General features: G+C 53.1%; 1 protein-coding gene across 1 annotated transcript in view; it reads right to left on the reverse strand.

The window, feature by feature from the left end:
- UBR4 (ubiquitin protein ligase E3 component n-recognin 4) overlaps window positions 1–18,500 on the reverse strand; it is a 134,285-nt gene that overhangs the window by 13,597 nt on the left and 102,188 nt on the right. The window contains 13 exon segments of the mRNA XM_087944825.1: window positions 122–321; window positions 960–1,079; window positions 1,229–1,336; window positions 2,655–2,782; window positions 5,129–5,216; window positions 12,298–12,378; window positions 12,910–13,107; window positions 14,624–14,745; window positions 15,879–16,052; window positions 16,186–16,267; window positions 16,829–16,970; window positions 17,114–17,223; window positions 18,227–18,384. Of these exon segments, the coding sequence (XP_087800951.1) occupies window positions 122–321; window positions 960–1,079; window positions 1,229–1,336; window positions 2,655–2,782; window positions 5,129–5,216; window positions 12,298–12,378; window positions 12,910–13,107; window positions 14,624–14,745; window positions 15,879–16,052; window positions 16,186–16,267; window positions 16,829–16,970; window positions 17,114–17,223; window positions 18,227–18,384 (1,711 nt within the window).

Here is an 18,500-nt window from a genome sequence, read left to right on the forward strand (position 1 = left end):
CCGCCTGGCTCCGTTTCGTGCAACCTGGGAAGGTCGCGGTGCCCCTGCCGGCGTGCGCGCCCCATCCGCCCAACCCAAGCATGCTTAGAAGAAGACCGAGAACGGCCCCGGGCGCCATCCTTCTCCGTACTTGTCGAAGGTGCAGTAGGGCTTGAAGCGGTCCACCAGGATCTCCATCTTCTCCGTTTCCCCGAAGGACAGGTAAGGGATGATACGCAGGAGGCCCTGGAGCACGCTGGGGTTGGAGCGGACAAACGTGCTGTTGATCTGATCCAGCAGCATCACCAGCTGGTCCTTGTCGCCCGTCAGGATCAGGTTGCCCTGCAGAGAGAATCGTCCACCAAACTTGAGAGGCCGAGTGGAGACCAGCCCGGCTTCTGCCTGCCTGCCTGCCTGCGTCCCACGCAGAGATGGGGCTAGGGTCATCTGGGAGTGGGGTGCTGACTCTGGAGCCCTCGGAGTCTGGCAGCAGCAAGGCAGAGGAACAAGGGGAGCCCGTTCCCAGGGCGCGCTTGCACAGAGCTGCCAGAAGGCAAGAGCAGCTGACACAAAAGGCGACGCGGGAGTAAGGCTGGGAGGTGATCGGCCCTCCCATAAGGTATAAAGGACAGGCAAAGGTGAAGAAACCTTTGCAGGAAGCAAAGTCGTTGGTTCGGTTCAGGGGGCTCTTTGTACCTGGAGGCAATAGAGGCTGACTCTGTAAACTGCTTAGAGAGGGCTGTAAAAGCACTGTGAAGTGGTAGGTAAGTCTAAGCGCTATTGCTAAGTGCTATTTTGCCGTGCGATGATCAGTTCAGGCTATGCAATGCTGCGATACACTTGACCTCTAATCAAACTATACACCTTTTCCTATACATCGTTTCTATTCAGGAGGTTTAAGTGGTGGCAGGTCTGACACTCTGCCTCTGAAGGCCACCCACCTCCTTCTCCCCCCCCACAATTTACACCCGTGCACCAACCTTGTCCTCATTCAGTGGCTCCGCGTTGGACTCGTCCAGGATAATCTCCATGATGCTGAGGACCTGTTCTGCCACCGCCGCTCCCCCGCTGTCCTTGCTTTCCTGCTCAGCCACCAAAGCCTACGAAGAGGACGCGAACGAGAGCGCTGGAGAGCTTGGCCACCTCTTTGCTGGCCCAGGGCGCCACCCCCTTCCTTGTCCCCAAGCAGGGAAGGACAGAGATAGAGAAGCAGAACCTGCCAGGTGGTGGTGAGACGTGTCCGCCTTACCAAGTTCAGCGTCCCCAGCATGACGTTGAGCGTGTTCATCTCCAGCTTCACCAGCTGCTGGCGGTTGACCTTCACTTTGACACAGTAGCTGAAGAGCTTCAGCAGGACCTGGTGGGGGAGGAAGAGGTGGTCAAAGCTTTCAGGAGCAGCTTCCACCCAAGCAACCACGTTGAAAGCCCCACGGACCAGGTGCCTCTCAAAGGAAGGACAGCAAGCAATTGTCGTGAAGATGGCTGCCTGATGGCCGGAGTTTCCCTTCACTGCTTGGAAAGATCCCTTAGATCAGGGGTGTCGAACTCAAGGCCTGCGGGCAGGGTCCAGCTCATGGGGTGCTTAAATCAGGCCCACAGGCCTGCCCTGGAAACAGCAAAGGACCAGCAGCGAAAACAAGAGCTCGGGGAGGTTTATTTTTCGCTGGCAGGGGGCTATCAAAACAAACTAAAAATGAAACGAAAGGAGTAATGTTTCCCCTTTTGCATTTTAGCATGCAAGACGGGACAGGAAAGGAGAAAGGGAAAGAGGAAAGACAAAGATGGGAAGAGGGGAAGGAAGGAGAAAGAAGAAAAGAGGGGAAGGAAGAAGAAAGGAGAAGGAAGAGGGAAGGAAAAAGAAAAAAAGGAAGGAAGGAAGGAAGGAAGGAAGGAAGGAAGGAAGGAAGGAAGGAAGGAAGGAAGGGAAGGGAAGGAGGGAGATTATAATGAGTGTGAGGAGGGTCTCAGGGAAATCCTGCCTTAGCACTTGGCCACAAGTGCCCCCGACACAAGTACTGTGTCATGCCTACCATAGCCACGCCCATCCCTGGTGATGCCCCAAGCCATGCCCACCCACCGCCCAGGCCCTCGGAGGTCAAACACAACCCAGATGCGGCCCTCAATGAAACTGAGTTTGACACCCCTGCCTTAGATGTTATCAGGAAAGGCCTCCTTGGTCCATCTAATTCAGGGCTCTTCCAACTTGACAGCTTTAAGATGTGTGGACTTCAACTCCCAGAATTCCTCTGCCAGTCACGTTAGCTCAGGGATTCTGGGAGTTGGAAGTCCACAAGTCTTAAACCTGCCAAGTTTGAAAACTCTCTGGGGTTGGTAGAGAGTCCAAGGCTTGAGGCAAGAATTCCTCCAGGCATTGCCAGGAGCTGCTAGGGGCTCTGCTAATTGGCTGCCTGCTTCTGGGCCTCTGGGCTGGAGTTGATCTTTAGATACTGGAGCCGTTTGGACCGACACTGACCCAAAACCCAAAGAGGAGTGAGAAGGAGGTAGCCGTTGATGTTCAACAAAACTCCTCCCTTTGCTGGAGGTGTAACTCAAAGATTTCTTTTTCTCTCTTTCCTCCGGCGACCTCTGGGGGAAGCCAACGGCCCTCTTCTTCAACAGCCGTCCCGCTAGCCAAGGATTTCCAACAGGAAGGGAAGGGGAGGGATGCGGCTCACCGTCAGCAGATGACGGCCTTGTTTAAAGTCTTTGATCCCGGTCAAGCGGTTCAGCATGCAGCCCAGACCGCCGCACTGCGCCATGACTCCCGCCATCTTGTACACCTCTTCCTCATCCTCCTCTTCATCTGGGGGGGGGAAAAAAGAAAAGAGGCTTTCAGGAGAGGAACAACAGAGCATCAACAAGGCCTGGAAGAAAAGACCCTGGCTCCTTTTCCCCCGGGGCAGGCACACGACTTTTAATTTCACAACACCTAGAGAGGTTTAACCAGAGTTTCCAGGGGGAAAAGGTGACCATCCTAGACCAGGCCAAGTCCAAAAATGGCCAGGGGATTTCTAGGAGCCTGGCATTCTGGCTCAATCAGCCATCCATGGGCACGTAGACATTAACAACATCTCCAGACGAAGCAAAAAAGGGACAGTCAAACAGCCCAAAAAGGAACAAAAAGACTCCACCAGCAATCAGCACACCAAATCAATAGAGATTAACTCTAAGGGTGACAGCAGACCAACAATCCAGTAAACAAAACCCCAACCAAGGAAATTCCCAAGAGCCACCAGTCAACGGCCTAAAGAAAGAACCTCTCAGCCTGCCCCCCACCAACACGGACAGGGCAAGTCATCCGAATATAAACCGACAGCAAACAGCTCTCCTTACTAGCACTGATGATGCTACGTAGTTGGGGTAATGAAACCTCTGCAGGAAATCATTTCAGCCAGCTCAAGACAGCACCAAGGACTCCACAATTCTCCTCCTCCTCCTCCTCATCTCCACAAACCCAACTTCCATGTCCTTCATCTCTTCCTTTCCTCCTCTTCTTCCTTCACTTCTGTGTCTTTCATCTCCTCCTCTTCCTTCTCTTCCTCCTCCACTTCTGTGCCTTTCATCTCCTCCTCCTCTCTTGTGCCTTTCATCTCCTCCTCCTCCTCTTCCTCCTCCACTTCTGTGCCTTTCATCTCCTCCTCTTCCTTCTCTTCCTCCTCCACTTCTGTGCCTTTCATCTCCTCCTCCTCCTCTTCCTCCTCCACTTCTGTGCCTTTCATCTCCTCCTCCTCCTCTTCCTCCTCCACTTCTGCCTTTCATCTCCTCCTCTTCCTTCTCTTCCTCCTCCACTTCTGTGCCTTTCATCTCCTCCTCCCTCTTCCTCCTCCACTTCTGTGCCTTTCATCTCCTCCTCCTCCTCTTCCTCCTCCACTTCTGTGCCTTTCATCTCCTCCTCTTCCTTCTCTTCCTCCTCCACTTCTGTGCCTTTCATCTCCTCCTCCTCCTCTTCCTCCTCCACTTCTGTGCCTTTCATCTCCTCCTCTTCCTTCTCTTCCTCCTCCACTTCTGTGCCTTTCATCTCCTCCTCCTCTTCCTCCTCCACTTCTCCTTCATCTCCTCCTCCTCCTCTTCCTCCTCCACTTGTGCCTTTCATCTCCTCCTCCTCCTCTTCCTCCTCCACTTTGTGCCTTTCATCTCCTCCTCTTCCTCTCTTCCTCCTCCCACTCCTCTGTGCCTTTCATCTCCTCCTCCTCCTCTTCCTCCTCCACTTCTGTGCCTTTCATCTCCTCCTCTTCCTTCTCTTCCTCCTCCACTTCTGTGCCTTTCATCTCCTCCTCCTCCTCTTCCTCCTCCACTTCTGTGCCTTTCATCTCCTCCTCCTCCTCTTCCTCCTCCACTTCTGTGCCTTTCATCTCCTCCTCTTCCTTCTCTTCCTCCTCCACTTCTGTGCCTTTCATCTCCTCCTCCTCCTCTTCCTCGTCCACTTCTGTGCCTTTCATCTCCTCCTCCTTCTCTTCCTCCTCCACTTCTGTGCCTTTCATCTCCTCCTCCTCCTCTTCCTCCTCCACTTCTGTGTCTTTCATCTCCTCCTCCTGTTCCTCCTCTTCCTCCTCTCCACAAACCCCACTTCCATGCCCTTCATCTTTTCCTCCTCTTCCTCCTCCCCCCTTCCATGTCTTTCATCTCCTGCTCCTCCTCCTCTTCCTCCCCTTCTCCACAAACCCCAGTCCCTACTAGCACTGATGATGCTACCTAGTTAGGATAATGAAACGTCTGCAAGAAAGCAAGCCAGCTCAAGCCAGCACCAAGGTCCCCTCACAGCTTGGCCAAATTCTCCTCCTGGTCCAGCATCCTTGGAAGGTGAGGATGTTCAAAAGAAGCACTGAGCCAGCAGACCTGGTGGATGCATTGGCTAAATCAATGCCTGGCCCTGAAGATAATCTTGACCTCTTCCAGGACAGAGGATAAAGCATCGGTTTTGCAACTTGGGCTCCGAGGGTGACGGCCAAACCTCTAAACCAGCGTTTCTCAACCTCAGCCTCTTTAGAAGGGTGTGGCTGGCTGGGGGATTCTGGGAATTGAAGCCCACCGATCTTAAAAGTCACGGAAGTGGAGAAACACGGTTCTTAAGCCAGCTCCCCTCGGACGTTGGACTCGAGGACAAGCCTCCCGTGGCCCCACCCCCCGAGGCAGGACAGAAGGATGGTACCTGTAGTGGAATCCAGCGATTCTATGAATTCTTCCGTGGCATCCCCCAGCAGGCCTCGCATGCGGTAAATTATCCTCATGGGCTCGCCCTGCCGAGGAGAAAAAGGGGAGGTTCTGGTCAGACAAGCACAGAAGAGGCAGAGAAATTTCCCCCAGGCGAGGCTAATGCAACTAAGGCAGAGTTCCTCAAACTTTTTTGGCTTTGTGGACTGGTGGGAAGGGGGGTGGTGGAAGAGGGGGGCATGGTTCCGCATGAGCGGCGTGCATGTGTGCGCCCTCAGCCCCTTTCGATTGGAGCACAAGCTCGCTTGCCGTTTGCGCAAGGGGAGATGCACGCTTGCGCACTCTCTCCTGTCATTTCTGCGGCCCGGTTCCAAACGGCACAAGGCCGCAGAGGTGGGCGTTGGCGACCCCTGCACTAACGGGCTTCCTGCCATCATTGGCAGCAAATTCAGAAACTTCACACCGTCCTTCTTCTTCCCATCAAAGAGCAGAGCCAAACACAACGTCTGCAGCATCAATGTGTCAGGGTTCCAAGTCACATACGCACAGCACACAAAAGGCCAAGGCAGGTAAGATTCCTCAAAGAATAGTTTGATTGGATATGTCATATTGGTGTTGTGGTTCTGTGCAGCCTGTGCAGACGGCAGCGGAATCGGACAGTGGGGAAGAATGGGGGACCAGTCCGGGAGGACTTGGACGAGGGTCCTGCGTCCGATGCAGAGATGGGGCCAAGACCATCTGGGAGTGGGGTGCTGTGTCCAGAGCCTTTGGAGTCTGGCAGCAGTGAGGCAGAAGAACGAGGGGAGCCTGTTCCCAGTGCGTGTGTGCGCAGAGCTGCCAGAAGGCAAGAGTAGCTGACACAAAAGGCGACTCGGGAGTAAGACGTGGAGGTGACTGCCCCTCCCATAAGGCATAAAGGACAGGCAAAGGTGACGAAACCTTTGCAGGAAGCAAAGTCGTTCATTCTGTTCAGATTAATCCTTGAAACTCCATGTGGACTTTGTACTTTGGTTGGTTTTTTTTTATAGTTCATTTGGCACTTTAGTTGTTGGCAGCAATTCAAAGGAGAGAGAGGTGGGTGCTTATCTCGAGGGACAGTTTGAGACTCATTACCGGCTGGGAATGAACTTAATTCCCAGCGTTGAAATAGAACAGGAATTGTTGTAACCGAGCATGTGCTCGGAAGCCTTGGTCAGAGCAATTGGCACAGGTTGTGAAAACAGACTCTGAAGATTCCCACGTTTTCACCTAATTAAAAGTAAAAGTTCTGCCCCTTCCCCAAAGAATCAGTCACATGGTCCAATCAAGGCGCTGTCTGGATGCCTGGTGACATCACTCCTCCTTCCTCTGACCAGCTGTGAGAATGTCCTTGGTTCCCAAGAGAAAGTATTTTGTTTTGGCTACAAAACCCCAGCTCTCTCTAATTCCCACCCACCCCTCCCTGTCCTTCAGCTCCAGCGTGGCAACGCTGAAGCTCCACGATGGCTTCAGTTTAGCCAGCTTCAGGGTTGACACCGTGAAGAGAATGTGGCGGCCGAGGCTTGGCTCCTCTCCGTGAAAGCGAGAAGCAATCCAAGAGACCCAAAAGCAAACCTAGAGAGAGGCGGGACGGGGAACGCGCTCCCCAACAGAGGGAACTTCATCCAGCCCACAGAAATGACACAGGAGGCATCTTGGCTGGGGGTGGCATACAAAACCCTCGGCAACGCCCGTAGGAAAAAGGCAGTAAAATCGCCCGAACTAGAACAGCTTGGAGCAGGAGTTCGCTTCAAATATTTTAGCAAGGAGTTCTCTACCCGGTTGCTGGGTGGGCGTGGCCTAGTTGGCCTCCTGCATCACGGGGGGGGGGGGCATTTCTGCCCCCCCTGGGCTCCGGAGGCTTTCCTCGAGCCTCCAGGAGGGTGAAAACAGCCTCCCCGGGCTCCAGAGGCTCTCTGGCCTTCCCAAACTTCCAGGAGGCCCATTTTTCACCCTCCCTGAGTTCTCCGTGCATGCCCTGCACTTACCTGCATCCAAAATGGGCTACGTGGGGATTTCTGGGAGGGGAGGGGCGGGTGAGGCAGCCGGGAGTGGGGTTTGGGGTGTTCTCCAAACTGCGCAGCGTCTCCCGGACCCCTGCGGACCCTCAGCAGCCCCACCCCCTGGGCTGGAATCCCCGGAAGACTCCGTCTCTCTTGGAAGGAGCCTGGATAGGCCGGGAGTGAAACCTGGATCTGTTCCCTTTCTCTTCCGCTTAACCCAACAGAAACCGAAAGAGACTTTTCCACGCAGGGCAGGCTTGGCCCTCCGAAACTAACGGAAAGAAGGGGACGTGTGACAGGTTAATTGGATTGGCACCTTCAAAAGAAGGGCGGAGAGGAGGGAGAGAGAAATCTACTGATGAGAAGAAAACAGGAGTGGGGATGGGTGGGTAGGTGGCTGGGAAAGAAAGTGACAATTTAATAAGCTTTTTGAGCCAAACCGGGTATTAGGAAAGTGGCAAAGGCCCCGGGGAAAGCCACGTTTTCACAGCTTCCCCCACGGAGACAAAGCGGGCCTCTTTCAAGTCCAGGGCCCCAGACACAGAGGGCGAGTTCCCGTTTTAAGATCCTTGAGGTCTGAACGGGGGAAGGGAAGAGAATAGGGGGCCAGGGGAAGTGGGGGACGAGAGTGCCGTTCCATCGAGACTTTATTGGAGGGGGCAAAGCCGGAAGAGTCAAGAGAAGCTGTCAAGGAAGGCAGCCGCTAAGCCCGGCGTCGAATAAGCCGGCGCTTAATGTCAAGAGGAGATTTTGAGCGCAGCTGGGGAAGCCCCAAGGGGAAATGGGGGTCTCTGGAGAAGCCGCAGCAGCAGCAGCCACCGTGAAGAGAGCTGGCCAAAGGCAAGGAGAAGAAGAAGGAAAAAAACCATGGGCCTGGCATGGAGACTTTTGGGGGAGCCACTGCTCCTTTCCAGTAAAAGGTAAGAGGGAGAGAACGGATGGGGAGGGGAAACACCTGGGGTTTGCGAGGCGCCGTGCTGTTCTTCCCAGACTTCTGAGAATAACAGAATAACAAGAGTTGGGAGGGACCTTGGAGGTCTTCTAGTCCAGCCCAAGAACCTATACCATCTCAGACAAGTCGACTGTCCGGTCTCTTCTTAAAAACCACCAGTGATGGAGCAAGCCACTATTTCCGGAGGCAATTTCTGTTCCACTGGTTAATCGTCCTCACGGTTAGGAAGACGTTTCTCCTCAATTCCAGGTTGCTTCTCTCCTTGATCAGTTTCCACCCCTTGTTCCTTCTTCTCCTGTCCTCTGCTGCTTTGGAAAATAAATGGACCCCCCTCCTCTTTGCGGCCGCCCCTCAAATGCTAAAATATTGCTATCCTGTCCTCCCCCAGTCCTTCTTTTCTCTGGACGAGCCAAACTCAAATCCTGCAACCGGTCTTCGTGTCTTTTAATCCCCAGGCCTTTAATCATCTTAGTTGCCCTTTCTCTCTGCTTTTCCCTAAAGCCTCAACGTCTGTTTTTGTAACGTGGGGAACCAAAAGAGAATGCAGGCCTCCAAGGTCTGGCCTTGCTCTAAGGCTTTCATCAAGCGGTCCTATCCATCCGTTGCTTCTTGGTTCTGCTATCAGATGCTTTGGAGAAAAGGGTTCTGGGTTGGCTCTCTTGGTCTGCAAACTCTTTACAACTTGCCCCACGGGACAAGGGGTTGTTAAGGCCAGCTTTTAAAAACCAACAGCAAACCCCAAAGTTTTGCTCGGGGGGGTGGGAGAAGCACCCGCTCTTGCCAGCTATGGGCCTCCTGAGATGAAGCAAGCTGTTGTTGTTAAGTCGGAGGACGGTGCCGATTCTGAACGGAAGAGACTTTAACGGGACAGCAGAAGCCGCCCAGCCTCTGTTCGCACGTACCCGTGTCAGTGAAGAGGGAAACTCCAAAGCAGGCCAGGACGAGACAGCTTGTGGCTTGAGTGTTTTGTGTGGCCCTCACTCGCACAAGGCCCTGTGTGTGAGTGAGCCCAGAAAAAAAACACCAAAGGGTCCATTCTGCAAACAGAATTAAAGACAGCCGCAGCCAGGAGCTTTCTACTGTTATTCCAGAGGGAAAAATTATTTTCTTAAGATTTAATGGATTAACCAGGGATGCTTTTAAACAATTGTGTATTATTATTATTGTTGTTATTGTTGCATCAACAACCAAATAATATCGCAGCTTCTGGCAAAAAGGAACCTCTTCTAAGGGTTATCCGGCCTTGGTCGTTCCTATTTGCTCTGCCCAACTCTCTGTTGCCCCCCCTTGCAAGAGTCCACGGGCGCCGTTTGTTTAAAGTGGCTCGAAGTCACAAGGGCAGTCACAACTGTCACAGCAATGTGAGTGTGTCACAGTCCGAGTTATGTGTCCGATGTATTTGTGACGGCTGCGCCTTCCCAAGATCCCAGGAACGCCCCCTGGGATTTTTTTTCCCCATCCAGTTTCACACAAGCAGAGTTAAGGGGTGGGGGACCAGGTTCACTCAACGACCGTATGATTCACTTAACATCCTGCAGTGTTCTGCTGCCAACCTTGAAGTTGACTGAACGGCGGCCGTTTCCCCTTTTTTGTAGCTTTCGAGGGAGGGTTTCTCTTCTCACAGCTTCAGGGCTGACATAGCCTGGAGATAAGGGGGCCAGGGAGTGTGTGTGTGTGTGTGTGTGTGTGTGTGTGTAGAGAGAGATTAGCTGGGGAGCCATAGCCGAAATGAAATGCTTTCCCTGGGAATCAAGGACGTTGGTGCAGGTGTCCGAAGGTGGAGACCGAGGTCACCTAGCAACCGGGCTGGATGCTGATTGGACCATGGGACGGGAGACTCTGAGGGGACGGGATAAAGTTTTGCTTTTAATTGGTGGGAACTTAAGAGCCGGTTTCCCACCAGGAATGTGCCAATTTGATATGTCCTAATACAAATGTTCTTTGAGGAATTTGCCTGCCTCGGACTTCCTATTGAACGGGATGCATTACAGTGGAACCTCAGTGAAAGCTTCTGATCGCGACCAAATTGGGTGACGACCAAAAATTTGTTGCTTCTGGTTGTGAACAGATCGTTTTGGCTGCCGAAACAGTACGGCCGCGGCCATTTCTCTCCCGCAGCAATTTCCCCTTGCACGCATGCGCAGAATTGTAAGCTGAGCATGCGCAGTCTCATGTCAGCTTTGGAAGCCATATTGAGACCAGATGCTCCCATACTGCCACATTTTGAGCAGGGAAAATGGGAGGGGGGAATTTCTTGGAGTGTATGCAGTGGACATAACAACATTCTTTTTCTAAGTCAAGGTCACGTTGTTTCTGCACCTGGGTGAGAGGACGTCTCAAGTCGGGTGATTGGGGCATGTGATGCGGTGATGGGTGCAGGGGGTGGATTTGTAATGTTTTACTTATTGCAAGGAAGCCCGGAACTTCCAGATTTGGGACTCCCCAGATGTGTCTGTTTACTCTCCAATTAAAACAGAACTTTTGAGAAGTTTCTGTCTCCCGGAGTTATTGGTTGGAGTGGAAGTTTTCTGGAACGTTGACATCTCACTTCTGTTCGCGACCAAATCGGGTCATGTCCAAAATCCTGAAACGGATTGCTCCACTGTACTTGGAACTCTGACATCTGCTTAACAGCCATGGGGGGGGGGAAGGGTGGTAAAATCAAGTGTGGCTCACTTAACGACCTCCTTGCTTAAGCAATGGAAATCGGGCTTATACGTCGAGGAGTACTTGCAACCGAAACTTAAGGGTGGCGTCTATTGAAGGAAACCGCCAATGGCCTTAGCTAAGTGGAAAAGCAGCCTGGGACATGCAGGCAGTCCTCGCCGTACGACCGCAGTGGGGCCCAACATTTCCTGTTGCTAAGCAGGGCATTGGCTAAGCGAATTTGGCCCCGTTTTATGACCCTTCTTGCCAGAGCTGTTAAGTGAATCACCGCAGTGGTTGAGTTAAGTCACTTGGCCTTCCCTCGACAGAAGGGATACCAGCAGCTGCCATAAATGTGAGTCGGCTGCCAAGCGTGTGAACTTGGCTCAGGCGAATGCCGCAGCAGTCATTTAATTGCATTTTCCCCCCGGCCTCGTTGTAAACTTCGAACAGCCACTAAACAAACCGTTGTAAGTTAAGGACTGTCCAGGGTTCTCCCCTCTGCTGCCTCTCCGGGCCCTACAGGAGGGGGGGGGGGAAATCAAAAGGGACCAGAATCCCTTCTCAGTTCCCGTCTGTTTTACGGGGCTCCGTGATGGGAAAAAAAAATGCAGGCTTTTGTTCAAAAAACTGTCACCGCATTCAAAGCCGAGGCCATTTGGAGACACGCGTCTGAATGAATTAATCTCCCGGCTGCTTTCCCGACAAGCATGAGATTCTTTTGAACTCAGATGACAAGGCAGGGTTATTTTAACATATTCATTCCTAGAGGCTTTCTGGGGGATAATACCCAAAGTTTGGCACCAGGAGTTAAAAGCAAAGATATCAAGACTTCTAATCCCCTCCCGAAAATGCTCGCCTACAAAGGTATTTTTGAATTTTTGATAGCACACAGCCGCGGACCCCTTTTCTCTTCCCTGGGATAAAATCAATCCCCGGATCCTGTTTATTGCCCAGGAAAGGCCGTCTTATCTAAGGCTTCCTAATGGGCCCGTAACTCTCTCCTGACATACCTAGATGGGCCCATCACACAACGGGCTAAGCGGCATTAGGAGGATTGCGGGAACCAAAAAAAGGAGGAGGGGAGGAGGAGGAGGAAGAGGAGGAGGAGGAGAAGGGGGAAGGAGAAGGGGAAAGAGAGGAAGAAGAAGAAGAGGAAGAGGAGAAGGAGGAGGAGGAAAAGGGGGAAGGAGAAGGGGAAGGAGAGGAAGAAGAGGAGGAAGAGGAGGAGAAGGGGGAAGGAGAAGGGGAAGGAAAGTCTAGTCCTGCCAAGAATGTAATAAGGGTTAACGGAGAGGCAGTTTCTGTAAGCAACACCAGAATGTTTCCTTCCTGCCTTCCTTACAGGATTAGCCCAGTAATTTCTTCTAACAACTGATTCTCTGAACTGCTTAGAAAGTTAACAACCGGTTCTAGCGAATAGGTGCGAACTGGTAGAATCCCACCCCTGGGCAAAATCTTGTGTGTGTGTGTGTGTGTGTGGGAAAGATGGTGGCTTGGACAGGGCACAGGGAAGGGAGAGGCCGAAGGGAGGAAAGGACCCCTCACCTCGTTTGTCGGGCACCAGACTTTCTTGTACACTTCGGCCACCGGGAGATCCAAGCTGATGATCTTGTTGTTCACCAGAAGCTGAAATAAACAGGAGGAAGAAAGGAAAAAAAAAAAAAAAAACACAGCGGGGTGGTGAACGAGGACGTCGGTTTTAAAATGGGGAAGGGCTGCTTCTTTTTGGAAGCACCCCTCTACCCCCATGACGGCAAGCCTATGGCATGCGTGCCAGAAGTGGCACGCAGAGCCATTTTTGCCAGCACACGAGCTGTCACCCGGAACTGATCCACTGTGCATGCGCACACACAACCCCAGCCAGCCAAAGATTGGGTATCTGCCACGCGCGCGGGGCTGACACGAACACGGGAGACGTACATGCATGCACAGAGGTGCACACTGCACACGGGGGATTGCGGTGCTTGTGCAGGGGGCACGGTGCTGCGCGCACATTGCCTTTCGGACAGCCATCATTGCTCTACCCCAAGCACAGAAAGCCACCGCGGTGAACCCCGGGCTTCATAAATGAAGGAGGGTGTGCATAAAATCTCACCACTACCCCTTTCCAAGCCTGGCCACCCCACCCCCACTCCAGCTCGGTCCCGGCCTCCTCACCTCCATCCCGCTGTCGTCTTCCAGCAGAGCCACCAAGTCGCAGTCCTGGCAGATCTTGTTCTTGATGTCCCTCATCAGCGGGCCGATGCCTGGCTCGTTGCTGCTGTAGGGGTTCCCGGGCATCCGGCCCTGCAGGAAATCCTCTTGCTGAGGGTCCTTCTCCAGCGTGACAAAGAACTCCGTCACTTCGTTCTCCTCCTGAGAGAGGCGGGAAGTTTGCAAAGTCCATGGTCTTTTTTTCCCCCGCCCCCAAAGATACGTTATAAGGCAAGGGTTCTTCAAACTCGGCAAGTTTGAGACTTTGTGGATTTCAACTCCCAGAATTCCTGAGTTAGCATGACTGGAGGAGGAATTCTGGGAGTGGAAGTCCACGAGTCTTAAAAGCTGTCAAGTTTGAAGACCCCTGATCTATCTTCTATCTTTATCTAGATGTATCTATCTATCTATCTATCTATCTATCTATCTATCTATCTATCTATCTATCTATCTATCTATCTATCTATCTATCTATCTATCTACCTACCTACCTACCTACCTACCTACCTACCTACCTATCTATCTATCTATCTATCTCTATATCTATCTATCTATCTCTCTATCTATCTATCTATATCTATCTATCTATCTATCTATCATCTATCTATCTATCTATCTATCTATCTATCTATCTATCTATCTATCTATCTATCTATCTGTCTGTCTGTCTGTCTACCTATCTACCTACCTACCTACCTACCTACCTATCTAATCCAAGGGTCTTCAAACTTGGCAAATTTAAGATTTGTGGACTTCAACTCCCAGAATTCCTGAGCTAGCATGACTGGAGGAGGAATTCTGGGAGTGGAAGTCCACAAGTCTTCAAGCTGTCAGTTTGAAGACCCACCGGTATAAGGGAAGCATTTTAACACACACACTTCCTTGCTGCTCAAACATATTGATAGGCTTTTTGGAGTTGCCATTGTGGTTAACTGAGAATATTTGGTTGTTGGCCCAAATTTATTAAGAGTTTGCAGCATCGTGAACTTCTTTATATAAATATAAACAGATGAGTAAATGTACAATACTAAATAGCAGAGTCCAGGCAGAGAAGAGGAACAGTCTCAATTCAGTTCAGAGCAGGCCGGTTTCATGTGGCGCAGGGGTTAAGAGTGCAGCACTGCAAGCTACTTCTGCTGACTGCTGGCTGCCACCAATGGCTGAGAGTTGCCAAGAGCCCCCAGACCGTGCTGCCCCGTGGCCCTTCCTGGGTCACGAGAAAAGAGCGAAGAGCTGAAGCAGAGGCTCCCCAAATTCTTTAGGGGCGAGCTGAGTTAAACACAGAGGGGGGGGCCTTCAGCCGGTTCTGACTGGTTCTGGAGAACCGGTATCGGGAAATTTTGAATTGTTCGGAGAAACCTGCAAATCCCACCTCTGACTGGCCCCACCAACCCCATATCTCTTCTCTGCTTCCCATCGAGTCCCAGCTGATCGGCTCTTCTTTGGTTGCCCTGCCCAGGAGAACGGAGCTGGAAAGCAGGTTAGAGTGAAGTGGGGAGGGAATTGGGCTTTTGCAGTGTATCCTTCCCCTGCCACGCCCACCAAGCCACGCCCACAGAACTGGCAGTAAAAAAATTTTTTTGAATCCCACCACTGGTTAAACACCCTCTTTGGCCTCTCTGCTCTCGCCCCCCAGCCAGGCAGGATCAGGGCCAGGTAGCCCCCCGGCCCTCTTTACCGGGTAAATGATGCTGCAGAGCCTCTCGAAGATGAAGACGGGCGTCCGGTAGTCGTCCAGGCTGTAGCGCTTGGCGGTTTCGATGCAGACGGCCATGAAAGCCTTGGTCTCCGACTCCGTGCCTGTGGGCGAGTTGGATCGGAAGGGAGGAGGCTGGGGCTCACTGGGGGTGGGGGGTGGTACGCTCCCCAAAGTGGCTCCTTCCCTGGGATGGGCCGATAGGGTTTGCCAGGGAGGCTATCAGACCCCACTCAAAGGAAAGAAGAAGAATCCACATGCGTTCTTTCCCAAAACTAAGAAGCTAAGTTGATTTTCCCCCTTTAAAAAAAAAAAAAAAAGAACACGAGCCTCGGTGGTGCAGTGGTGACAGTGTGGCACTGCAGGGCTGCTTCGGCTGACTGCCGGCTGCCTGTAATTTGGCAGTTCGAATCTCACCAGGCTCAAGGTTGACTCAGCCTTCCGTCCTTCCGAGGTGGGTAAAATGAGGACCCAGATTGTTTGGGGGGCAAGAGGCTGACTCTGTAAACCGCTTAAAGAGGGCTGGAAAGCACTGTGAATATAAGTCTTAAGGGCCCTTCCTTCCTTCCTTCCTTCCTTCCTTCCTTCCTTCCTTCCTTCCTTCCTTCCCTTCCCTTCCCTTCCTTCCCTTCCTTCCCTTCCCTTCCCTTCCTTCCTTCCTTCCTTCCCAGTGATTAGAATGTAATATTGCAAGCTAACTCTGCCCACTGCCAGCAGTTCAATCCTGACCAACTGGCTCAAGGTCGACTCAGCCTTCCAGTCTTCCGAGGTTAGTAAAATGAGGACCCAGATTATTGGGGGCAAGAGGCTGACTCTGTAAACGGTGTAGAGAGGGCTGGGAAGTACTGGGAAGTGGTATATAAGCCTAAGGGCTATTGCTACCTTCCTTCCCTCCCTCCTACTGGTTAGAATGCAGTATTGCAGGGAAACTCGGCCCATTGGCAGCAGTTCGATCCTGACCGGCTCAAGGTTGACTCAGCCTTCCGTCCTTCCAAGGTGGGTAAAATGAGGACCCAGATTGTTGGGGGCAAGAGGCTGACTCTGTCAACCACTTAGAGAGGGTTGTAAAGGCACTGTGAAGCGGTATATAAGTCTAAGGGCCGTTGCTATCTCAAGTAGAGAGAACATTGCTCCTTAGGCAGACTCCTGTTTCTTCTTCCCTCCCTGGCCGAGCCCAGCAAGGGTGGCGTAGGCTGAACCAAGCCAATGGTGGCTCTCCCCCACCCACGCCGTCTACCTGTGGTCATGTCTTCCAGCATCTCCAGCAACATGTCCTGGGTCTCGTCGATCAGCTTGGTGCGCTGCACCACCAGTTTCCGCAAGCAGAGGTAGCCGTTCAGCACCGTCCCCACCAGCCGGCTCTTGAAGTGGCGCTTGATGGACTCAACTTCCACAAAGGAGGACAGGAGGCCTGGCAGGAGAGGGGCAGGGACAGCCGCTGAGCCACAGGGGGCTGGCCAGGGGCCTCAGAGCCACAGGGAAACCAAAGGGAAGATGGGTGGGCATGCGGGGTGGGGGTGGGGAATCCCTTGCGGCTGTCCTACCAGTGATGCTCTTGAGAGCGTAGCCCTGCTGCAGGTCGGTACTGAGCGTGGCTTCCTCCAGGGCCAGGAGACGGGCGATTTCCTGAAACGGAGAGGTGTCCAGCCTTGAAGAGGCCCAGAATGGCCAGGGGAAGGAAGAAGGACCAAAACTGCCCCCTGGGAGTGAGGGAGGCTGAGCATCCCCCCCAAAAAAGTGGGCTCCTTTTAACCTTCCAGAGTCTGAGCTAAATGTCTCCGGAGCAAGCGGTGGCTTTTCCAGCTCTTTTGAGACTCCACTACCCACCCTCCCCGTCCGCGTCCTTGTTGGGACGAGCCAATGGATCCTCTGGAGCAGTGATCCCCAACCTTTTTATGGCGCGGCCCGGTACGCATCAGCTGAGGCCGCCATCTGTTTGATGAAGTGCTTCCGGTGAGCTTTCTACCCGGAAAAGCTCACCGGAAGCACTTTTTCATCAAACAAGATGGCGGCCAGCAAACCACGGCCCGGTAGGACTTGTTCCACGGACGGTCCGGTCCACGGACCGGTGGTTGGGACCCCTGCTCTGGAGGATCAATCAGATTCCAAAGCAGGGAGGGTTGGTTTTTTTTTAATGCTTCAAAATGAAGCTGGAGGGCCGGAGTCCCCTCCCACAGGGCTCCGTACCTTGGTGATCAGGTTGCCGATGTAAGGCAGGACGCCCCTGGCTGCTAGGTAGACCTTCCAGCGGGCTGGCTTGATGAGCTTCTGGTAGAGGGCCAGGTACTCTGCGGCACACTCTCCCGCCACGCTCAGCTCGTCCAGGTAGCTGGCAGGAAGAAGGGAGGAGGAGGAGGAGGAGGAGGAGGAGGAAGAGGAGGAGGGGAGGAGGAGGAGGATGACGACATCCAGAAGTCAGAAAGCCGAAGGGGAGCAGCAGCCCCCCCCTTCCTCACCTGCCCTGGGCCTTACCTGGTCAGCAGGTCAAGGACTTGCTGCTTGCGGCTGGGGATGGTAGCCAGGGCTTCCACGATGGTGCAAGCCGCCTGCCGGGCTGCTTGGGTTGCTGGGGTGAACAAGACCTGGAAACGGGGGAAGGAGAAGGCAGGAGATGCCCCCTGGGCCCTCCCATGGCATGGATCCCGCCTCATTCCTTGGAGAATCTTCTTCCCCGGCCCTCAGGATGGCTCTGCTTCTTGGCACTGTCTTCTCCAAGCATCTGGGCTTTCTTCCTCCCCTCCCCTTCCACTCCCCCTTCTTCCTCTTCTCCTCTTCTCTTCCTCCTTCTTTTTCTCCTCCTTTTCCTTCCCCTCCCTTCATTTTTCCTTCTCCTTCTCCTTCCTCTCCTCCTTCCTCTCCTCCTTCCTCTCCTCCTTCCTCTTCCTCCTTCCTCTCCTCCTCCTCTTCCTTCCCCTTCTACCTCTTCTCCTCTTCTTCTTCCACTCCTCCACCTTCTTCCTCTTCTTCTCCTTTTCCTTCGGCTTTCCCTTCTCCACCTCATCTTCTTCCTCTTCTTCCTTCCTCACCTCCATCTTCCTCTTCTTCTCCTCTTCCTTTTCCTTCTCCTTCCCCTTCTTCCTCTCCTCCTCTACCTCCTCTTTCTCCTCCTTCCCCTTTTTCTTCTTCTCCTTTTTCTTCCCTTCTTCTTCCACTCCTTCACCTCTTCTTCCTCCTCCCCTTCCACTCCCCCTTCTTCCTCTTCTCCTCTTCTCTTCCACCTCCTTCCCCTCCCTTCATCTTTCCTTTTCTTTCTCCTTCCTCTCCTCCTCCTCCTCCCCCCTCTTCCTCCTTCCTCTCCTCCTCTTCCTTCCCCTTCTACCTCTTCTCCTCTTCTTCTTCCACTCCTCCACCTTCTTCCTCTTCTTCTCCCTTTCCTTCGGCTTTCCCTTCTCCACCTCATCTTCTTCCTCTTCTTCCTTCCTCACCTCCATCTTCCTCTTCTTCTCCTTTTCCTTCTCCTTCCCCTTCTTCCTCTCCTCCTCTTTCTCCTCCTTCGCCTTTTTCCTCTTCTCCTTTTTCTTCCCTTCTTCTTCCACTCCTTCACCTCCTCTTCCTCCCCCCCATGTGTGCATGGGCGCGTCTCACCTGCCGCAGCCAATTGTTGTGTCCCAGCTTGAGGTCCAGGGGGCAGGTCCTCTTCCCCCGCTTGCTCATGAACTGCTTCCACTTCCAGGCGTACTTCTCCGTCAGGTAGAGGTGGCGGAGCTCCGTCCGGCTGGGAGATTTCCCGTTGGCGTCGAGGCCTGAAAGACGGCGATGGGAGTGAGCTGCAGGGCGGATTGGCTGCCCTTCTCAAGGCTGAGCATCCTCGGCCTTCCCTCTCCCGGCTGGGGGAGGAAGCCAGCAAAGGGAGGTGGGA

This window comes from Notechis scutatus, chromosome 16 (genome assembly GCF_049901735.1).
Source record: "Notechis scutatus isolate UNSWTSFEM ecotype Mainland chromosome 16, rNotScu1.2, whole genome shotgun sequence".
In the NCBI taxonomy this organism is placed as follows: domain Eukaryota; kingdom Metazoa; phylum Chordata; class Lepidosauria; order Squamata; family Elapidae; genus Notechis; species Notechis scutatus.